The 19,526-nt window shown below is 39.2% G+C and overlaps 1 protein-coding gene across 1 annotated transcript; it reads left to right on the forward strand.

Moving 5' to 3' along the window:
* Positions 1-222: 222 nt before the first annotated feature.
* Positions 223-7,998, forward strand: si:dkey-171c9.3. The gene is made up of 2 exons (XM_005946752.3): positions 223-268; positions 4,416-7,998. Exon 2 carries the CDS (start codon positions 4,422-4,424, stop codon positions 5,283-5,285), a length of 864 nt encoding a protein of 287 aa, XP_005946814.1. The 5' UTR covers positions 223-268; positions 4,416-4,421; the 3' UTR covers positions 5,286-7,998.
* The last annotated feature ends 11,528 nt before the right edge of the window (positions 7,999-19,526 follow it).

A 19,526-nucleotide genomic window follows, 5' to 3' on the forward strand; every position in this document is an offset into this window, starting at 1 on the left:
TTGTTGTGTCAGTGAGTTATATTTATGCACAATGGCTGATCATCTCTCTCTCTCCTCTCTCTCTCACACACACACACACACACACACACACACACACACACACACACACACACGACACACAGACACACACACACACAAACACACACACACACAGCACACACACACAGGAAGTGAGTAAAACTTCTGAACTTCTTTGTCAAACCACTTCCTTGTAAACTCATTTGCACTGGCTGCATTAAAGCGTCAACTGTCACTCTTCTCCCAGCTGGTAAGTTTCTCTAAATGTAGGCAGTTTAAGTTGCCTGATATTTACTGCATCTTGTTTATTTTTATTTTTATACAATTCTGTAGTACGTAACTTTTGAGGCATGTAACTTTTACTTTTAATCGTATCCAAATGGCCTTCAAGATTCCTCCTGAGTCTTGCCATATACCTTTAAAAATCAGAAGCTGGCCATTTTGAGCTGCCGTACTTCATACATTGTACACTGTGAGTTGATTCTGGTTCTGTTTGGGCAGAAGTCTAGTTGCATGAGTAAATTTGTAAATCCTTATTTGTACGGATGTTCTTGAGCTTTCAAAGACTCAACCAAATTCAAGATAGGTTGAGACAAGATACAAAGCAAAAGAAAAACTTTGGATTGTAACACTGAAACTGGAAGAGGAAGAAATAAAGGTTAAACAGAAGGTCATTGTAGGCATCGGCTTTTTTTTTTAACCAGTAATTTGCATCTCTGACCTGCCTTTGTGCTGTTAGCGTGGGCGCTAGAGAGAGTAGGCGAGGTGTGTTAGTGTAATCAAATTAGGGACTCACAGGATTGTGTAACACAGCAATCACAGGCCCAAATGTTCCTGTCTCCATGTGGAGGTCCAAGTCATATTGCCAAGAGAAAAACATTTTTTGTTTTAGCTGCAATTTACTCCACATCTGCACTTCATTCCCAGTCTCAACCTCATCTTTGGGCTCTGTCCATTTTGAACAGAGGATGGTGGTCAAATTAATGGGTAATGACAGGATAATGGTGTGACACACCATATTAAATGTGCAACATGTATGCCAGTAAAGTAAAAATCATTTTTACATTGTGGCTACATGAGGAAAACAATGGGAAGGAGAAAATTATTGTTTTTAATTTATATTTACATTCAAGAGGTAAACGATCCTCTAAAAGCTGCAACTGAACCAGTCAGCCTAGAAGGCCATTAATGCCAATTCTGACATTCACAGCCAGATTCAGAGACCGTAAGCTAATAATAACACAATAACTGTGATGAAACTGAAGTTAAGGAAGTCGTTCACGGTACTAATTTTAGTTCCACATTTCTGACTCATTATTACAATTCAACTAGAACTGAGGATTGCTTCAAAATTCTTATTTTCATTAGTTTAGAAAATACAGTTTTATGCCATTACCGGTAATGCATTTCTGTACTAGCAAAGTAAAGCTGTGTTGAGAGGAGTAACTATATCGTTAGCCCCCTCTCTTTATTTTTGTCTTCCATCTTGCCTAATCTGTTTTGTAGTTCCTCATTCAGAAAGCAAACTAAAACAACAACAAAGTCTCTGCCAAAAAACACCAGAATTGGTACTTCGTGAGGAATGGTTGCAAGGTATTATTTTCAGTAGTTTAGATGAGAACATTTGATTGCAATTATGTTAGCAAGTGCTAACAAATTCAGTAACACACTGTGGGCTTTGCGAGAGAGAAGACATACTTAAAATACAGGTCTATAGATCTGTTGGTTACCATCTGAAAACAACCATTTGAAAAAAAGAAATAAGTATTCAACAGGTCTGTAAACACTTGCAAACTATTCCCAAAGCTGTAGTTAAACAGTAAAAAGTAAGACATGAACCAGAAACTTTTCATATTTTGAAATGTGATTGTTACACTGGTAAGGCACAAATGTTATTTTCAAGGTGAATGTTCATCATGTCTGGTTTCCATTGCGCTTTTTCAAGTTTCACTACAGCTCACCGAGCTAGTTTCCAAGTCTGTCTTGTGTTTGCAGAAAAGTCATCTTACGTGTAAACTGCAGAAACTTTCGAGCTACCAAAGCAAACAAAAGCAGGTGTCAAGTGCAGCACCCTCTTTACAGTCGATGTCATCCAGAGACTCCCATTAATAATTTGCCAACTGAGATTACACATTTTCCCATAGCAACCATAGGTTGCCACAGACTTACCAACCAGTCTCCAGGCTCCAGGCCTGAGACCTTAAATAAGCTCGTCTCATCTGCTTTCTAGTCCCAATAAACAACCAAATTAACACAGAGCAAGGACTGATAGAAGATATTATTTTCAGCGGCTATAACTGCTGTTTGAAGGTATTAATGTCTTTGTAATCTAGTTAGATCAAGCTATACCGAAAGCAGTTTAATCTGCTTTGTAATTTCTGAGTCAAAAGGAATACTTAGCAACTATCCATCCATCCATCCATTCGCTTCCGCTTATCCCTTTCAGGGTCGCGCAGGATGCTGGAGCCTATCCCAGCTGTCATAGAGCGAGAAGCGTGGTACACCCTGGACAGGTCGCCAGTCTGTCGCAGGGCAACTAGGAAGTATTAAAATAAGATGCATTTTAAATAAGTGTCTTTTTATCTTTCTATGCCAGCCTAAACATACCTTGAAACACAACCTAACTAGTACTCAGTGATAAGTAGTTAAAAGGTGTTATCCCCCCAGTATTTTAGATGAAACAATTTGATGGAAGTAATTAATTAGTCAGCCAAAGTTACACTAATACTAATAAAGCACAGGGAGCAATTCGCACATCTCACATCCCTTTGAAGCTGACAGTTTGTTGCTAGTGGTCATTTCAAGCTTCACTTCAGTTCAGTGTATTTACTGTCCAATCATAGGCCAGTCACCAGTGTCCTATGCTCCTGTTGGTAATTGCTTCAATCGCTCGTCTTGAAGTTAAAAAAGTATATCTCCACCTACTTCACATTGTCAGCAGTTTTTTTCACCCATAAGTACTGAAATTCATTGACTTTCTCTGGTGTCTGGTCACAACGTTGCTGTGGTTGCTCCCTATATGGATGCAGCTTAACGCCTATTAAGTTAACCAGAATTTCACACCATGTGGTCATAGGCCTACTACACTAAGTGACACACTGTGGTGACACACATCTCACAATGTGTCACATTGTTTTTGTAGTTTCTGAGTCAAGAAGCATACTAATAGTAAGGTATGTTTAAAATAAGATATAACTTTAACAATAAGGGCAAATCCCATTACACAAGCCTGTTTGTGCTCTCAAATGTCATGAGTAATGTTTATGTAAAAGGCCACATTTTGCCAAGAATTACATCAGAAGATCAATAGCTCATCTGCTCGCAGCCAGACAAATAAGAAAGAAAAACATTCCCCTATAACCCCCATAAAAAATAAAACATGCTGTTCTTAATTGTCATATTTTGAGAGATTTAAACAAATAACACATAAAGTTAATGAGTAAGCTTTAGAGATGGTGCCAGGCAGACTTTTATTACCACCACAGTGTTTGGATGTTGTTGGATGTTGTTGGTAATTATCTTCTCATTGAACTCTCAAAAAGAGGAAATAAAGAAAGGCTTAGTGTCTTTTACAATATCAAACTATTAATTTAACATAAGAGGAATTAGTAAAACAAAACAGGCTGCCTGAAATTTATTCAATCTGACTCTTTAGAACAGTGGCAGCTGTAGGAAATTTTATGCTATTTAATGTCAATACTGCACACGCGGAGCCTCGAAATGAAGCTGGACTTGAAAAACAAAGACCTTCTAGAAAATTATTACGCCTGTCAAAAGCTATCATCATTTGCTCTCCGGGTAACAAACCTTTCCTCATTTCTGTACAAATTGTGCATCAGCTGTCGGGCAAGTTGGTGCTACTTGAGACCAACAGAGTGTTTCGTGCTAATCTAATAGCAAACCGAACTTCCTGGTTGTCACATCCTGGCTGGCTGACAGCTCATATGGTGACAGGCTGTGGTTGAGGCCTTAATCTTACTTTCCATCTCATTCTGCAAGGGGACTTCCTCTATTATTTCTGTCTCGTTATTCTTTCTCTATGCTCTCCTTGCTAGACTTTCTTGTTTGATTTTTCTTGTACTTGTAGCATTCTTGTGATCTCATTTTATTTCTTGTCTAATCTGAAACAGCTGAGGGATAAGAAAAATGTTTCTTTGGGGGATGAAAGGAGAAAGCATACACCAAGGGAAATATTGACATCGTACTTAGCTTACACTGAGCACGCTGGCAAGTAATATTCAAATAAAAGTGCAAAAATAAACTAATTTTCCAAACAAGCAGTCCAAACCAGAGGTTATTTTTCTTTGCTTTCCATTACCTTCTGTAGCTGAAAAGAAGCTGCAGGAAAATCAATATCCCCTGCACTTTCACGGAGATTATTGTTTTTATCCACACAGGATCCAATGAAGACAGAAAGTGCAGATTCAAGGATGCCAGAGCCCCCTCCACAAGACCCTGGTATTCCCGAAGGCCTCAAAACAAGCCCCCTAAACACAGAGGCTCTCGGGGAGTTTGCCCAAAACATGTCAGAGCACATACTTCGATCAGTTTTTAGCCAAAAGGAAACAGTAGAACCTGAGGAGTCCATTTATAACCAAGAGCATGAAATGCTAGCTGAGACGCTAGCATCCGCAGTGATTGAGATCGCTCTGAGTGAAGTGTGTAGAGGAAGAAACTTAAAGGACCACATGGAGGGTGCTGAAATAGAGATGGAGAACAACAAGGGTGAACACCAGTGTTTGGAGGATAAATCTAGAAGAGACCAAGAACACCAGACTTCTACCCAGCCTTGCCATCCACCTCTATCCCAGTCAGGGCTTCCCGCTGTGGGATCCCTCGACTACCCCGACGCCCCACCGACCACGCCTCTTCTCCCAGAGCTGGAGAGGAGCAGAAGCAGCTTCGCCCGTAAGCTAAAAGGAGGCCTGGCAAAGGTTTTCCTACCCTCGCCTCCTCCACCAACGCCAAAGGACAAGGAGGACAACGGAGACGCTTTGATCAGCGACCCTCATGTGGAACTGATGGAGCATCTCATGCAGTCGCTGTCTACAGATGATTTGGGGAGAGGCAGTTTCGAAGTAGCACCTCTGCATGAACCAACTATAGAGACTTTTGCACAGGCTCTGTCATGTGATATTACTAAGTGGGTTCTGGCTGCCAAAAAAAGAGAACAGATGTCACATGACAGTGATCTCAACCTACTGGCCCAACAGCTGGCTGAAACCATTATCACGTCCTCCATTGATGAAGCTAAAGTGCTTATCTAGGATTTAAAGTGATTCATGGAGTCAGGTATGATGAATAGCCTATATATATATGCACACACAAGCTCAGTCCATGGACTATATATACATAAAAGGTGGACATAGCCACCATAACACAATCAGTTTAATTGTCTTTTGTAGCTATCTTAGTGTTTTTAAGTCAGACACGAAAAGTGAACCACTTATTGGTTAACAGCTTATGAGTAACAAGTCATTAACCAATTAGCATTTCCTGGTTTATCCACCTTTCTGACTCAAATAATGATGACAAATTTACAAAGGAATTTCATACTCTGTACACTATGATGTAAAACTAGCAACTGAGCCTCAAAAAGTTACCAGGTATTCAGTGACATCAGAGAGTATGGAAGTACTTCTATAATAGCAGAAGGCTTTTTAGAAACCTGAGTAATCGCCCCCTGTTGGGCATCAGAAAGAATGCAGGTAAAAGCAAGATAGATAGATAGACTATCTCTAGCATATACTTCTGTCCTACTCCACATACTCCTTCGCTACACGATGACATGACAAAACATTCTGTTCTGCAGCACAGGGAGAGAAGATGCCTGCCACTTTGAGTTCTCTAAGCCACTAAAACACTGTGGATTGTGGACTATCTTTAGAGTTGGTCTATATATATCCTTTCTGTGCAGCTTTTGACTACAATCCTCAGCAAGTCCATAGTCCTACCCATTACCAAGCCAGTACTTCTCTGTTGGTCACTCTGTAGACTTAGAAGCTAAATCTATCATTTATATATAGTCTGTGGGGTCTGTTATTGTTATTTCCTCTAAAGTAGGCAATACACATTATCTTACTCCAAGATTTGGGAATTTCATTTGTTACAGGAGTTAATATGATTCATTTGCATTTAATTGTAATATTATATTAATGCTATTTATTAATGATAACATATTATTATGAGTTCAACTGTGTATTCGTTTGTGTTTCTTGTTCAGAAATGAACTTGTCATTGAGGTTAAGTGGCATTTCTGCATCCTGAAAACTGCTGGATGATAAGTAACTGTTACATTTCATGATGGATTAAAGTACACTGGATCTGACTTTTATTTATTTCTTACAAAACAATACTTGGCTCCAAAAGCAATAACCACATTTGTCCTTTGGATGGCAGCACAGTAAAGAAATTTCAGCATGAGCTCAGCAGTGCTGACCTTCTTGGGACATGACAACGACTGGAATTAATTTTGTTTTCCATTTAGGAAATCATTTACTTTTAAATGGTGGTCACCTGTCAGTAAAATTGTTTTGTTTTGTCTGATTTTGCTTCTATGGTCAGGTCCTGCCAAAAGGGAAAGCCCTGCTAAATAATGCAGAGTACAACGACTTGCAGACTGCTATATCTGTAACAGAAGATGAAACTGGACAGCAGATGTTCTGTAGATGAACTTGTATCACACTGGATTATAATCAGACATAACACTGGCAAATTGTTTGGTTAGTTTTCTTTGTAATCACCCTCAAAATCTTTATGTATCCAGCATGACTCATTCAGCCCGTACACTGAGCAACGATACTGGCATTTTGGACAAATTTGTGTTCTGGCTCAAAGAAAGCTCGTTTTCATACTCACTTAGTCCTTGATGTCAGGTCTTGGAAGAACAAAAAGAAAAAGAAAAAAAAAAAACAGGGCGCCACAGGTCTTAACCAAACACTGATGCGATCCTGGAATCGAATAAAAACTCTGTTTTCTTTTTAAATCAGTAACTACTTAAACACAGTTGGAGATCGACAAATTTACTGCAAGAAAATCTTTGCTGAACTTTTAAAGTGCTGTTTTGAATAAAGAGTCTCATTGTTCCTCTTAGTCACTGCTGTTTGAGTTCACACACTTTTTTGGTTCAAGAAACTAGGTAAGTGGGACACACAAACAGACTCAGACCCCCTTCCGCCCTCCCTTTTATTTTGCACAAACACAAAACACGCACACAAAAACCCCACCATAAAATAAACAACCCAAACATGTGCAGATGATATGAAGCATATTTCTCTCTTTCCACTAAAAAAACCCCAATTAGGTCTGTATGTTAATACTTACAGACTTGTCTGGATGAGGTATAAACATATTAACAAAGAGTTCAAGCACAAATTACTAACATACAGCAGACATAAGACTTAGTGCTTTTATCATTTTCAGTCAACAGTAGTAAGAAGGCAGTCAGTCGCTTCTGTGACGATGGAAATATTTGAAAACCAGTACGTCCTCATTCCTGGCAAGTCATAGTCTGCTCTTATTTTCAAATACAATGCCCTCTCTCAGACATGCACGAGGTGTCCTTTTTCCATCAGTGCCATGTTGTCTCAACAGTGAGAGAGGTCTCCCTCCCAACTTATACATTATTCTACAGATGTCATGATCCTTGTGTTTTGTTGGGTTCTTTTGTTGATTTTCTGGTAATAATGGAGTTTTAGTTATGGAGTTATTTAAGAGAATGGAACACATTGTCATTGTACATGTACAATGAACTTGTGAGTGCTCCACACCAACTATGCTAGAATAAAATATAAATAGTAGACAGCAGGAATAAATAGCAAGCAGAATAAATATATATGATGAAGAGGGATAGATACAAAACAAGAGAAATATATACAAAGAAAAGAAAAGCCTTGGTCTGAGTGGAGTCTGTGTGTGAGTGGCCTGAGTGATGAGGGTTACTCAGACTATGCCTCAGATGAGTGAGGTGGGTGGGCAGTTGTAGGGTGTGGGGGTTAGTGTTTGTTAATAGTCTTAATGGCGTACGGGAAGAAGCTGTTTGTGACTCTGGAGGTGTCCTTTCACTCTAGTATTCAGAGTCTACTTAGAAGAATTACTATGTTTTGACATTATTTATTGTTATATTTATTAATTTATCCTCCAGAATATCTTATTTTAAGTCATCATCTCTGTGTTGTTTCCTTGTTATGTTACTTGCTGTTTTATTTTGATAATCCTTTGTCTCACAGATCTTTATTTTAGTTATATTTCCCTTGTCTCATCACTTTATTTAATGCAGCCGCGTCTAGTTTCCCAGGTGTCTCCACTCTCAGCCTCAGTTTTGTCAGGTTGGGTGTTTTCACGCAAAGAAAAGTAAAAGTGAACTCCAAGCAAACTAAAATGCAGCTCTACAAACCACGTGAGAATGTTCAGCCTGCTAATTGGCCAGATGTGTCTGGGGCAGGAGCAACAAAAGTAAATAGAGGAAGAAGGTGCTCTGTTCTGGGCTATTGGAAAACACAGAGAACTTACCTTTATTTCATGGCTAGCTGCTAGCCTTTACAGATTATTACACATCTGTAATAGCTTCCAACAGTGAGAATACAAAGCATTCTAGGCTTGTAACATACAGTAATTAGTTTGGATTGGGGTCGGATCACATTCACACAACAAAAGTGATATTTTGGCAAGTGTGAAAGCACACTTTGGTATGCTTTGTGTGCTATATGTGTTTGTAAAGACTTTTGGAAACAGGAATTTATTTCCTGTTTTGGAATGTGACTTTCTTGGTCCCCTGTACTGAACTTTCTTAAAGTCCTTTTTTTTTTGTGTCATTCTTCAAGTCTGTTTTGTGAGTCCTACATTTGGGGCCTTTTGTCCAGAAATCATAAGAGTAGAAAACATTTTTTCCTGTGAAGGGGTATTTTTTAACCAGCGATGGGCACCTAAAGTCTCAAAAGTTTAAAGCTTTACTTCTGTTTTTGGCTAAAAAGATCCAAAGTTTTGAGGCAAAGAACAACATCTGGTGGCGAAATGAAGGCAAAGCAACCTCCAGAGCACAACTGAACCACAAGCATACCTTATTGTTTCAATCTCAGATCATGAATAAAAGCTCTGAAAAGACTAATGAATGCATCACTATTATGCATTAAAAAAATAATTATCTGTTGTAACTTTCATTTCTGGTAAAATGTCAGTCTGTAAATATACATTGTCGTGCATCTGGAGGAATCCGAGACCAACCACTGTAGGGTCTGACAATGGGTCCAAAAATTTGTCTTTAAGCATGTCAGTCATCAAGGTACAAAAAAATCAAATCAAAAAATCAAAGTTGATTCTTTACTGTCCCAGAATCAACTATATGGGTCATCCAGATAACTGATGGCAGTCAAGGTGCAGTTGCCTAGAACTGTAGAATCTCATCTGTGAAATGCACAGGGTGCCAGTGTTGGACCTGCCAATTTTAGTATTCAATAGCAAATGTCAAATGGGCTCCGTGGTACCAAGCAGTGAGCAGCAGAGGATGACAGGCCCTCAGACACCCTCATGTTCCTGTTTTGGTCAGAGACATTCTCACCATTGGCCTGCAGGAGGTCATTTTGTAGGGCTCTGGCAGTGCTCATCCTGTTCCTCCTTGCACAAAGGAGTAAATACTTGTCCTGCTAATGGGTCAAGGGGCTTCTACAGGCCTGTCCAACACTCATAGAGTAAATGCCTGTCTCCTGGAATCTCCTCTCAGATATGATGCTATACTCTAATTTGAACTTTTTTGAGCAGTGTATTTTTATCTTCCAAAGAAAATGTTTTTGGTATGAGTTACAGATTTTTTGTTAGGGCAAGCAAAACAGCAGTGCTTACTAGAGCAGGGCGATATGACCAAAAATATTTATCACGATACACATTTGAAAATTTGCAATAACGATATAACTGACGATATAAATGACACTAGACAAAATACTTTACAACTCCACAACTTTATTAGTGCAAAAAAAACCCCATCAATGTATTTTCACTTAAACAAGCAGCTGTTTTTTATGTGCATTAAAGTTATATAAAAACGTAACAGTGCAAATTCCTTGCTGACAGTTTAACCAAAAGGCATTTCCAGTGGAAATTGGCCGACATATCCTCAGCATAACCATGTATAATATCCACAAAACTTAAAAAGAGGTTATACACACACAATACGGTAATATTATGTTGAAGCACAGTACGTATCACTCCGCGAGGCTCCTGCCTACGATAGCCGTAATGCTCCGACAATCCATCAAGCGGTGCGGCTTCGTAGCTTAGCAAAGTCGTACTAAAACATTTGACAGATTTTCGAGCGCCGTGTACATAAAATCGTTTCGAGGTCAGTAAACACAACCAGAATTCATACATAAGGCACACGGGATTATAAGGGGCACTGTCGATTTTCAGAAAAATCAAAGGATTGATTTTAAGTGTGCGTATTTTCCAAACAACACGGTAATAACGACGGCCCGCTAGCATGCTCTACCAAAAATAGTGCTTTGTTGTGTATCTGACGGACGAAAGCTAAACCAGTTCCACACCATGAAGTTGCAGCATTTTTACAAACCAGTTCTGGTTCATCTGTTTCATTCAACGATCCACTTTCGCTCTTCTCATTCTGCGTCGCCGCCATGTGCGTATGTAAACAAAGGCACTGCGCATGCGCGTTTTACCCATATTCTATCGCGATATTTCCTTTTCTTATCATTGCCCAACATTACACCAGTATTACCGTGAACGGTATGATACAGCCCAGCCCTAGTGCTTACCCGTTTAAAAATAGACATCGATTAAAACCAACCAAAGCTCTTTCCCTGCATGTCAAACAGCACTCTCTTATAAACCTGTTTGTATGCATTTAAACTCAGAGGTGTGGACTCGAGTCACATGACTTGGACTCGAGTCAGACTCGAGTCATTAATTTTATGACTTTAAACTTGACTTGAAAAAATGTTCTAAGACTTGTGACTTGACTTGGACTTTTACACCAATGACCTGGGACTTGAATTGGACTTGAACCGGTTTACTTGAAAAGACTTGATATTTCACCCCAAATATAAAATTTTACATGCATATTGTATAGAAAGTGTGCATCATGTATTCAAACCACACTCCGTACGTATGTGTGCGTGAGCTGTAGCACAGCCAATCAAATTAACCAGATTTTTTTTAAAAAGAAAAAAAAAAACCCTTAAAAATTTTATTTTTTTCAGGTACATAAACTATGAAGTAGTCAACAAAAAACCGAAATGCAATATGCAAAACATGCAAGAAAAGAATCACAGACAGAGATGGAACAACTTCCAACTTTCTCCAACAGTTGAAGTTACATAAAGAACAGTAGGTGGTCCTTCTCTTTTGCTACAATGAGATAGAGGAGAGATGAGTAAGCTTTAGAGATGGTGCCAGGCAGACTTTTATTACCACCACAGTGTTTGGATGTTGTTGGATGTTGTTGGTAATTATCTTCTCATTGAACTCTCAAAAAGAGGAAATAAAGAAAGGCTTAGTGTCTTTTACAATATCAAACTATTAATTTAACATAAGAGGAATTAGTAAAACAAAACAGGCTGCCTGAAATTTATTCAATCTGACTCTTTAGAACAGTGGCAGCTGTAGGAAATTTTATGCTATTTAATGTCAATACTGCACACGCGGAGCCTCGAAATGAAGCTGGACTTGAAAAACAAAGACCTTCTAGAAAATTATTACGCCTGTCAAAAGCTATCATCATTTGCTCTCCGGGTAACAAACCTTTCCTCATTTCTGTACAAATTGTGCATCAGCTGTCGGGCGAGTTGGTGCTACTTGAGACCAACAGAGTGTTTCGTGCTAATCTAATAGCAAACCGAACTTCCTGGTTGTCACATCCTGGCTGGCTGACAGCTCATATGGTGACAGGCTGTGGTTGAGGCCTTAATCTTACTTTCCATCTCATTCTGCAAGGGGACTTCCTCTATTATTTCTGTCTCGTTATTCTTTCTCTATGCTCTCCTTGCTAGACTTTCTTGTTTGATTTTTCTTGTACTTGTAGCATTCTTGTGATCTCATTTTATTTCTTGTCTAATCTGAAACAGCTGAGGGATAAGAAAAATGTTTCTTTGGGGGATGAAAGGAGAAAGCATACACCAAGGGAAATATTGACATCGTACTTAGCTTACACTGAGCACGCTGGCAAGTAATATTCAAATAAAAGTGCAAAAATAAACTAATTTTCCAAACAAGCAGTCCAAACCAGAGGTTATTTTTCTTTGCTTTCCATTACCTTCTGTAGCTGAAAAGAAGCTGCAGGAAAATCAATATCCCCTGCACTTTCACAGAGATTATTGTTTTTATCCACACAGGATCCAATGAAGACAGAAAGTGCAGATTCGAGGATGCCAGAGCCCCCTCCACAAGACCCTGGTATTCCCGAAGGCCTCAAAACAAGCCCCCTAAACACAGAGGCTCTCGGGGAGTTTGCCCAAAACATGTCAGAGCACATACTTCGATCAGTTTTTAGCCAAAAGGAAACAGTAGAACCTGAGGAGTCCATTTATAACCAAGAGCATGAAATGCTAGCTGAGGCGCTAGCATCCGCAGTGATTGAGATCGCTCTGAGTGAAGTGTGTAGAGGAAGAAACTTAAAGGACCACATGGAGGGTGCTGAAATAGAGATGGAGAACAACAAGGGTGAACACCAGTGTTTGGAGGATAAATCTAGAAGAGACCAAGAACACCAGACTTCTACCCAGCCTTGCCATCCACCTCTATCCCAGTCAGGGCTTCCCGCTGTGGGATCCCTCGACTACCCCGACGCCCCACCGACCACGCCTCTTCTCCCAGAGCTGGAGAGGAGCAGAAGCAGCTTCGCCCGTAAGCTAAAAGGAGGCCTGGCAAAGGTTTTCCTACCCTCGCCTCCTCCACCAACGCCAAAGGACAAGGAGGACAACGGAGACGCTTTGATCAGCGACCCTCATGTGGAACTGATGGAGCATCTCATGCAGTCGCTGTCTACAGATGATTTGGGGAGAGGCAGTTTCGAAGTAGCACCTCTGCATGAACCAACTATAGAGACTTTTGCACAGGCTCTGTCATGTGATATTACTAAGTGGGTTCTGGCTGCCAAAAAAAGAGAACAGATGTCACATGACAGTGATCTCAACCTACTGGCCCAACAGCTGGCTGAAACCATTATCACGTCCTCCATTGATGAAGCTAAAGTGCTTATCTAGGATTTAAAGTGATTCATGGAGTCAGGTATGATGAATAGCCTATATATATATGCACACACAAGCTCAGTCCATGGACTATATATATATAAAAGGTGGACATAGCCACCATAACACAATCAGTTTAATTGTCTTTTGTAGCTATCTTAGTGTTTTTAAGTCAGACACGAAAAGTGAACCACTTATTGGTTAACAGCTTATGAGTAACAAGTCATTAACCAATTAGCATTTCCTGGTTTATCCACCTTTCTGACTCAAATAATGATGACAAATTTACAAAGGAATTTCATACTCTGTACACTATGATGTAAAACTAGCAACTGAGCCTCAAAAAGTTACCAGGTATTCAGTGACATCAGAGAGTATGGAAGTACTTCTATAATAGCAGAAGGCTTTTTAGAAACCTGAGTAATCGCCCCCTGTTGGGCATCAGAAAGAATGCAGGTAAAAGCAAGATAGATAGATAGACTATCTCTAGCATATACTTCTGTCCTACTCCACATACTCCTTCGCTACACGATGACATGACAAAACATTCTGTTCTGCAGCACAGGGAGAGAAGATGCCTGCCACTTTGAGTTCTCTAAGCCACTAAAACACTGTGGATTGTGGACTATCTTTAGAGTTGGTCTATATATATCCTTTCTGTGCAGCTTTTGACTACAATCCTCAGCAAGTCCATAGTCCTACCCATTACCAAGCCAGTACTTCTCTGTTGGTCACTCTGTAGACTTAGAAGCTAAATCTATCATTTATATATAGTCTGTGGGGTCTGTTATTGTTATTTCCTCTAAAGTAGGCAATACACATTATCTTACTCCAAGATTTGGGAATTTCATTTGTTACAGGAGTTAATATGATTCATTTGCATTTAATTGTAATATTATATTAATGCTATTTATTAATGATAACATATTATTATGAGTTCAACTGTGTATTCGTTTGTGTTTCTTGTTCAGAAATGAACTTGTCATTGAGGTTAAGTGGCATTTCTGCATCCTGAAAACTGCTGGATGATAAGTAACTGTTACATTTCATGATGGATTAAAGTACACTGGATCTGACTTTTATTTATTTCTTACAAAACAATACTTGGCTCCAAAAGCAATAACCACATTTGTCCTTTGGATGGCAGCACAGTAAAGAAATTTCAGCATGAGCTCAGCAGTGCTGACCTTCTTGGGACATGACAACGACTGGAATTAATTTTGTTTTCCATTTAGGAAATCATTTACTTTTAAATGGTGGTCACCTGTCAGTAAAATTGTTTTGTTTTGTCTGATTTTGCTTCTATGGTCAGGTCCTGCCAAAAGGGAAAGCCCTGCTAAATAATGCAGAGTACAACGACTTGCAGACTGCTATATCTGTAACAGAAGATGAAACTGGACAGCAGATGTTCTGTAGATGAACTTGTATCACACTGGATTATAATCAGACATAACATTGGCAAATTGTTTGGTTAGTTTTCTTTGTAATCACCCTCAAAATCTTTATGTATCCAGCATGACTCATTCAGCCCGTACACTGAGCAACGATACTGGCATTTTGGACAAATTTGAGTTCTGGCTCAAAGAAAGCTCGTTTTCATACTCACTTAGTCCTTATGTTTTGTAAACAAAAGAAAAAGAAAAAAAAAAAACAGGGCGCCACAGGTCTTAACCAAACACTGATGCGATCCTGGAATCGAATAAAAACTCTGTTTTCTTTTTAAATCAGTAACTACTTAAACACAGTTGGAGATCGACAAATTTACTGCAAGAAAATCTTTGCTGAACTTTTAAAGTGCTGTTTTGAATAAAGAGTCTCATTGTTACTCTTAGTCACTGCTGTTTGAGTTCACACACTTTTTTGGTTCAAGAAACTAGGTAAGTGGGACACACAAACAGACTCAGACCCCCTTCCGCTCTCCCTTTTATTTTGCACAAACACAAAACACGCACACAAAAACCCCACCATAAAATAAACAACCCAAACATGTGCAGATGATATGAAGCATATTTCTCTCTTTCCACTAAAAAAACCCCAATTAGGTCTGTATGTTAATACTTACAGACTTGTCTGGATGAGGTATAAACATATTAACAAAGAGTTCAAGCACAAATTACTAACATACAGCAGACATAAGACTTAGTGATTTTATCATTTTCAGTCAACAGTAGTAAGAAGGCAGTCAGTCGCTTCTGTGACGATGGAAATATTTGAAAACCAGTACGTCCTCATTCCTGGCAAGTCATAGTCTGCTCTTATTTTCAAATACAATGCCCTCTCTCAGACATGCACGAGGTGTCCTTTTTCCATCAGTGCCATGTTGTCTCAACAGTGAGAGAGGTCTCCCTCCCAACTTATACATTATTCTACAGATGTCATGATCCTTGTGTTTTGTTGGGTTCTTTTGTTGATTTTCTGGTAATAATGGAGTTTTAGTTATGGAGTTATTTAAGAGAATGGAACACATTGTCATTGTACATGTACAATGAACTTGTGAGTGCTCCACACCAACTATGCTAGAATAAAATATAAATAGTAGACAGCAGGAATATATAGCAAGCAGAATAAATATATATGATGAAGAGGGATAGATACAAAACAAGAGAAATATATACAAAGAAAAGAAAAGCCTTGGTCTGAGTGGAGTCTGTGTGTGAGTGGCCTGAGTGATGAGGGTTACTCAGACTATGCCTCAGATGAGTGAGGTGGGTGGGCAGTTGTAGGGTGTGGGGGTTAGTGTTTGTTAATAGTCTTAATGGCATACGGGAAGAAGCTGTTTGTGACTCTGGAGGTGTCCTTTCACTCTAGTATTCAGAGTCTACTTAGAAGAATTACTATGTTTTGACATTATTTATTGTTATATTTATTAATTTATCCTCCAGAATATCTTCTTTTAAGTCATCATCTCTGTGTTGTTTCCTTGTTATGTTACTTGCTGTTTTATTTTGATAATCCTTTGTCTCACAGATCTTTATTTTAGTTATATTTCCCTTGTCTCATCACTTTATTTAATGCAGCCGCGTCTAGTTTCCCAGGTGTCTCCACTCTCAGCCTCAGTTTTGTCAGGTTGGGTGTTTTCACGCAAAGAAAAGTAAAAGTGAACTCCAAGCAAACTAAAATGCAGCTCTACAAACCACGTGAGAATGTTCAGCCTGCTAATTGGCCAGATGTGTCTGGGGCAGGAGCAACAAAAGTAAATAGAGGAAGAAGGTGCTCTGTTCTGGGCTATTGGAAAACACAGAGAACTTACCTTTATTTCATGGCTAGCTGCTAGCCTTTACAGATTATTACACATCTGTAATAGCTTCCAACAGTGAGAATACAAAGCATTCTAGGCTTGTAACATACAGTAATTAGTTTGGATTGGGGTCGGATCACATTCACACAACAAAAGTGATATTTTGGCAAGTGTGAAAGCACACTTTGGTATGCTTTGTGTGCTATATGTGTTTGTAAAGACTTTTGGAAACAGGAATTTATTTCCTGTTTTGGAATGTGACTTTCTTGGTCCCCTGTACTGAACTTTCTTAAAGTCCTTTTTTTTGTGTCATTCTTCAAGTCTGTTTTGTGAGTCCTACATTTGGGGCCTTTTGTCCAGAAATCATAAGAGTAGAAAACATTTTTTCCTGTGAAGGGGTATTTTTTAACCAGCGATGGGCACCTAAAGTCTCAAAAGTTTAAAGCTTTACTTCTGTTTTTGGCTAAAAAGATCCAAAGTTTTGAGGCAAAGAACAACATCTGGTGGCGAAATGAAGGCAAAGCAACCTCCAGAGCACAACTGAACCACAAGCATACCTTATTGTTTCAATCTCAGATCATGAATAAAAGCTCTGAAAAGACTAATGAATGCATCACTATTATGCATTAAAAAAATAATTATCTGTTGTAACTTTCATTTCTGGTAAAATGTCAGTCTGTAAATATACATTGTCGTGCATCTGGAGGAATCCGAGACCAACCACTGTAGGGTCTGACAATGGGTCCAAAAATTTGTCTTTAAGCATGTCAGTCATCAAGGTACAAAAAAATCAAATCAAAAAATCAAAGTTGATTCTTTACTGTCCCAGAATCAACTATATGGGTCATCCAGATAACTGATGGCAGTCAAGGTGCAGTTGCCTAGAACTGTAGAATCTCATCTGTGAAATGCACAGGGTGCCAGTGTTGGACCTGCCAATTTTAGTATTCAATAGCAAATGTCAAATGGGCTCCGTGGTACCAAGCAGTGAGCAGCAGAGGATGACAGGCCCTCAGACACCCTCATGTTCCTGTTTTGGTCAGAGACATTCTCACCATTGGCCTGCAGGAGGTCATTTTGTAGGGCTCTGGCAGTGCTCATCCTGTTCCTCCTTGCACAAAGGAGTAAATACTTGTCCTGCTAATGGGTTAAGGGGCTTCTACAGGCCTGTCCAACACTCATAGAGTAAATGCCTGTCTCCTGGAATCTCCTCTCAGATATGATGCTATACTCTAATTTGAACTTTTTTGAGCAGTGTATTTTTATCTTCCAAAGAAAATGTTTTTGGTATGAGTTACAGATTTTTTGTTAGGGCAAGCAAAACAGCAGTGCTTACTAGAGCAGGGCGATATGACCAAAAATATTTATCACGATATACATTTGAAAATTTGCGATAACGATATAACTGACGATATAATTGACACTAGACAAAATACTTTACAACTCCACAACTTTATTAGTGCAAAAAAACCCATCAATGTATTTTCACTTAAACAAGCAGCTGTTTTTTATGTGCATTAAAGTTATATAAAAATCTAACAGTGCAAATTCCTTGCTGACAGTTTAACCAAAGGCATTTCCAGTGGAAATTGGCCGACATATCCTCAGCATAACCATGTATAATATCCACAAAACTTAAAAAGAGGTTATACACACACAATACGGTAATATTATGTTGAAGCACAGTACGTATCACTCCGCGAGGCTCCTGCCTACGATAGCCGTAATGCTCCGACAATCCATCAAGCGGTGCGGCTTCGTAGCTTAGCAAAGTCGTACTAAAACATTTGACAGATTTTCGAGCGCCGTGTACATAAAATCGTTTCGAGGTCAGTAAACACAACCAGAATTCATACATAAGGCACACGGGATTATAAGGGGCACTGTCGATTTTCAGAAAAATCAAAGGATTGATTTTAAGTGTGCGTATTTTCCAAACAACACGGTAATAACGACGGCCCGCTAGCATGCTCTACCAAAAATAGTGCTTTGTTGTGTATCTGACGGACGAAAGCTAAACCAGTTCCACACCACTGAAGTTGCAGCATTTTTACAAACCAGTTCTGGTTCATCGTTTCATTCAACGATCCACTTTCGCTCTTCTCATTCTGCGTCGCCGCCATGTGCGTATGTAAACAAAGGCACTGCGCATGCGCGTTTTACCCATATTCTATCGCGATATTTCATTTTCTTATCGTTGCCCAACATTACACCGGTATTACCGTGAACGGTATGATAAGCCCAGCCCTAGTGCTTACCGTTTAAAAATAGACATCGATTAAAACCAACCAAAGCTCTTTCCCTGCATGTCAAACAGCACTCTCTTATAAACCTGTTTGTATGCATTTAAACTCAGAGGTGTGGACTCGAGTCACATGACTTGGACTCGAGTCAGACTCGAGTCATTAATTTTATGACTTTAGACTTGACTTGAAAAAATGTTCTAAGACTTGTGACTTGACTTGGACTTTTACACCAATGACCTGGGACTTGAATTGGACTTGAACCGGTTTACTTGAAAAGACTTGATATTTCACCCCAAATATAAAATTTAACATGCATATTATATAGAAAGTGTGCATTCATTCATTCATTCAAACCACACTCCGTACGTATGTGTGCGTGAGCTGTAGCACAGCCAATCAAATTAACCAGATTTTTTAAAAAGAAAAAAAAAACGCTCAAAAATGCTGCAAGGAGTTATTTTTTTCAGGTACATAAACTATGAAGTAGTCAACAAAAAACCGAAATGCAATATGCAAAACATGCAAGAAGAGAATCACAGACAGAGATGGAACAACTTCCAACTTTCTCCGACAGTTGAAGTTGCATAAAGAACGGTAGGTGGTGCTTCTCTTTTGCTACGATGAGATAGCTGACTTCATCTAACTAGCAAATGTTGTCCAGGCTACGTTGGTGATACAGTTTTTTTTAATGTGTATGATATTTTTGTCATGCGATTTTAAAGCCGGTCCTACAACCGCATCCAAGAATAACATGCAGCTTATCTCAGAACTGTCGGTGAAAATTATTCTTGGAGCTAGGTTTAATTGAGCTGCATTTTAAAGAGGTGCAAT

This window comes from Haplochromis burtoni, unplaced genomic scaffold (assembly GCF_018398535.1).
Source record: "Haplochromis burtoni strain Fernald_Lab_line unplaced genomic scaffold, NCSU_Asbu1 Contig_484, whole genome shotgun sequence".
Classification (NCBI taxonomy): Eukaryota; Metazoa; Chordata; class Actinopteri; order Cichliformes; family Cichlidae; genus Haplochromis; species Haplochromis burtoni.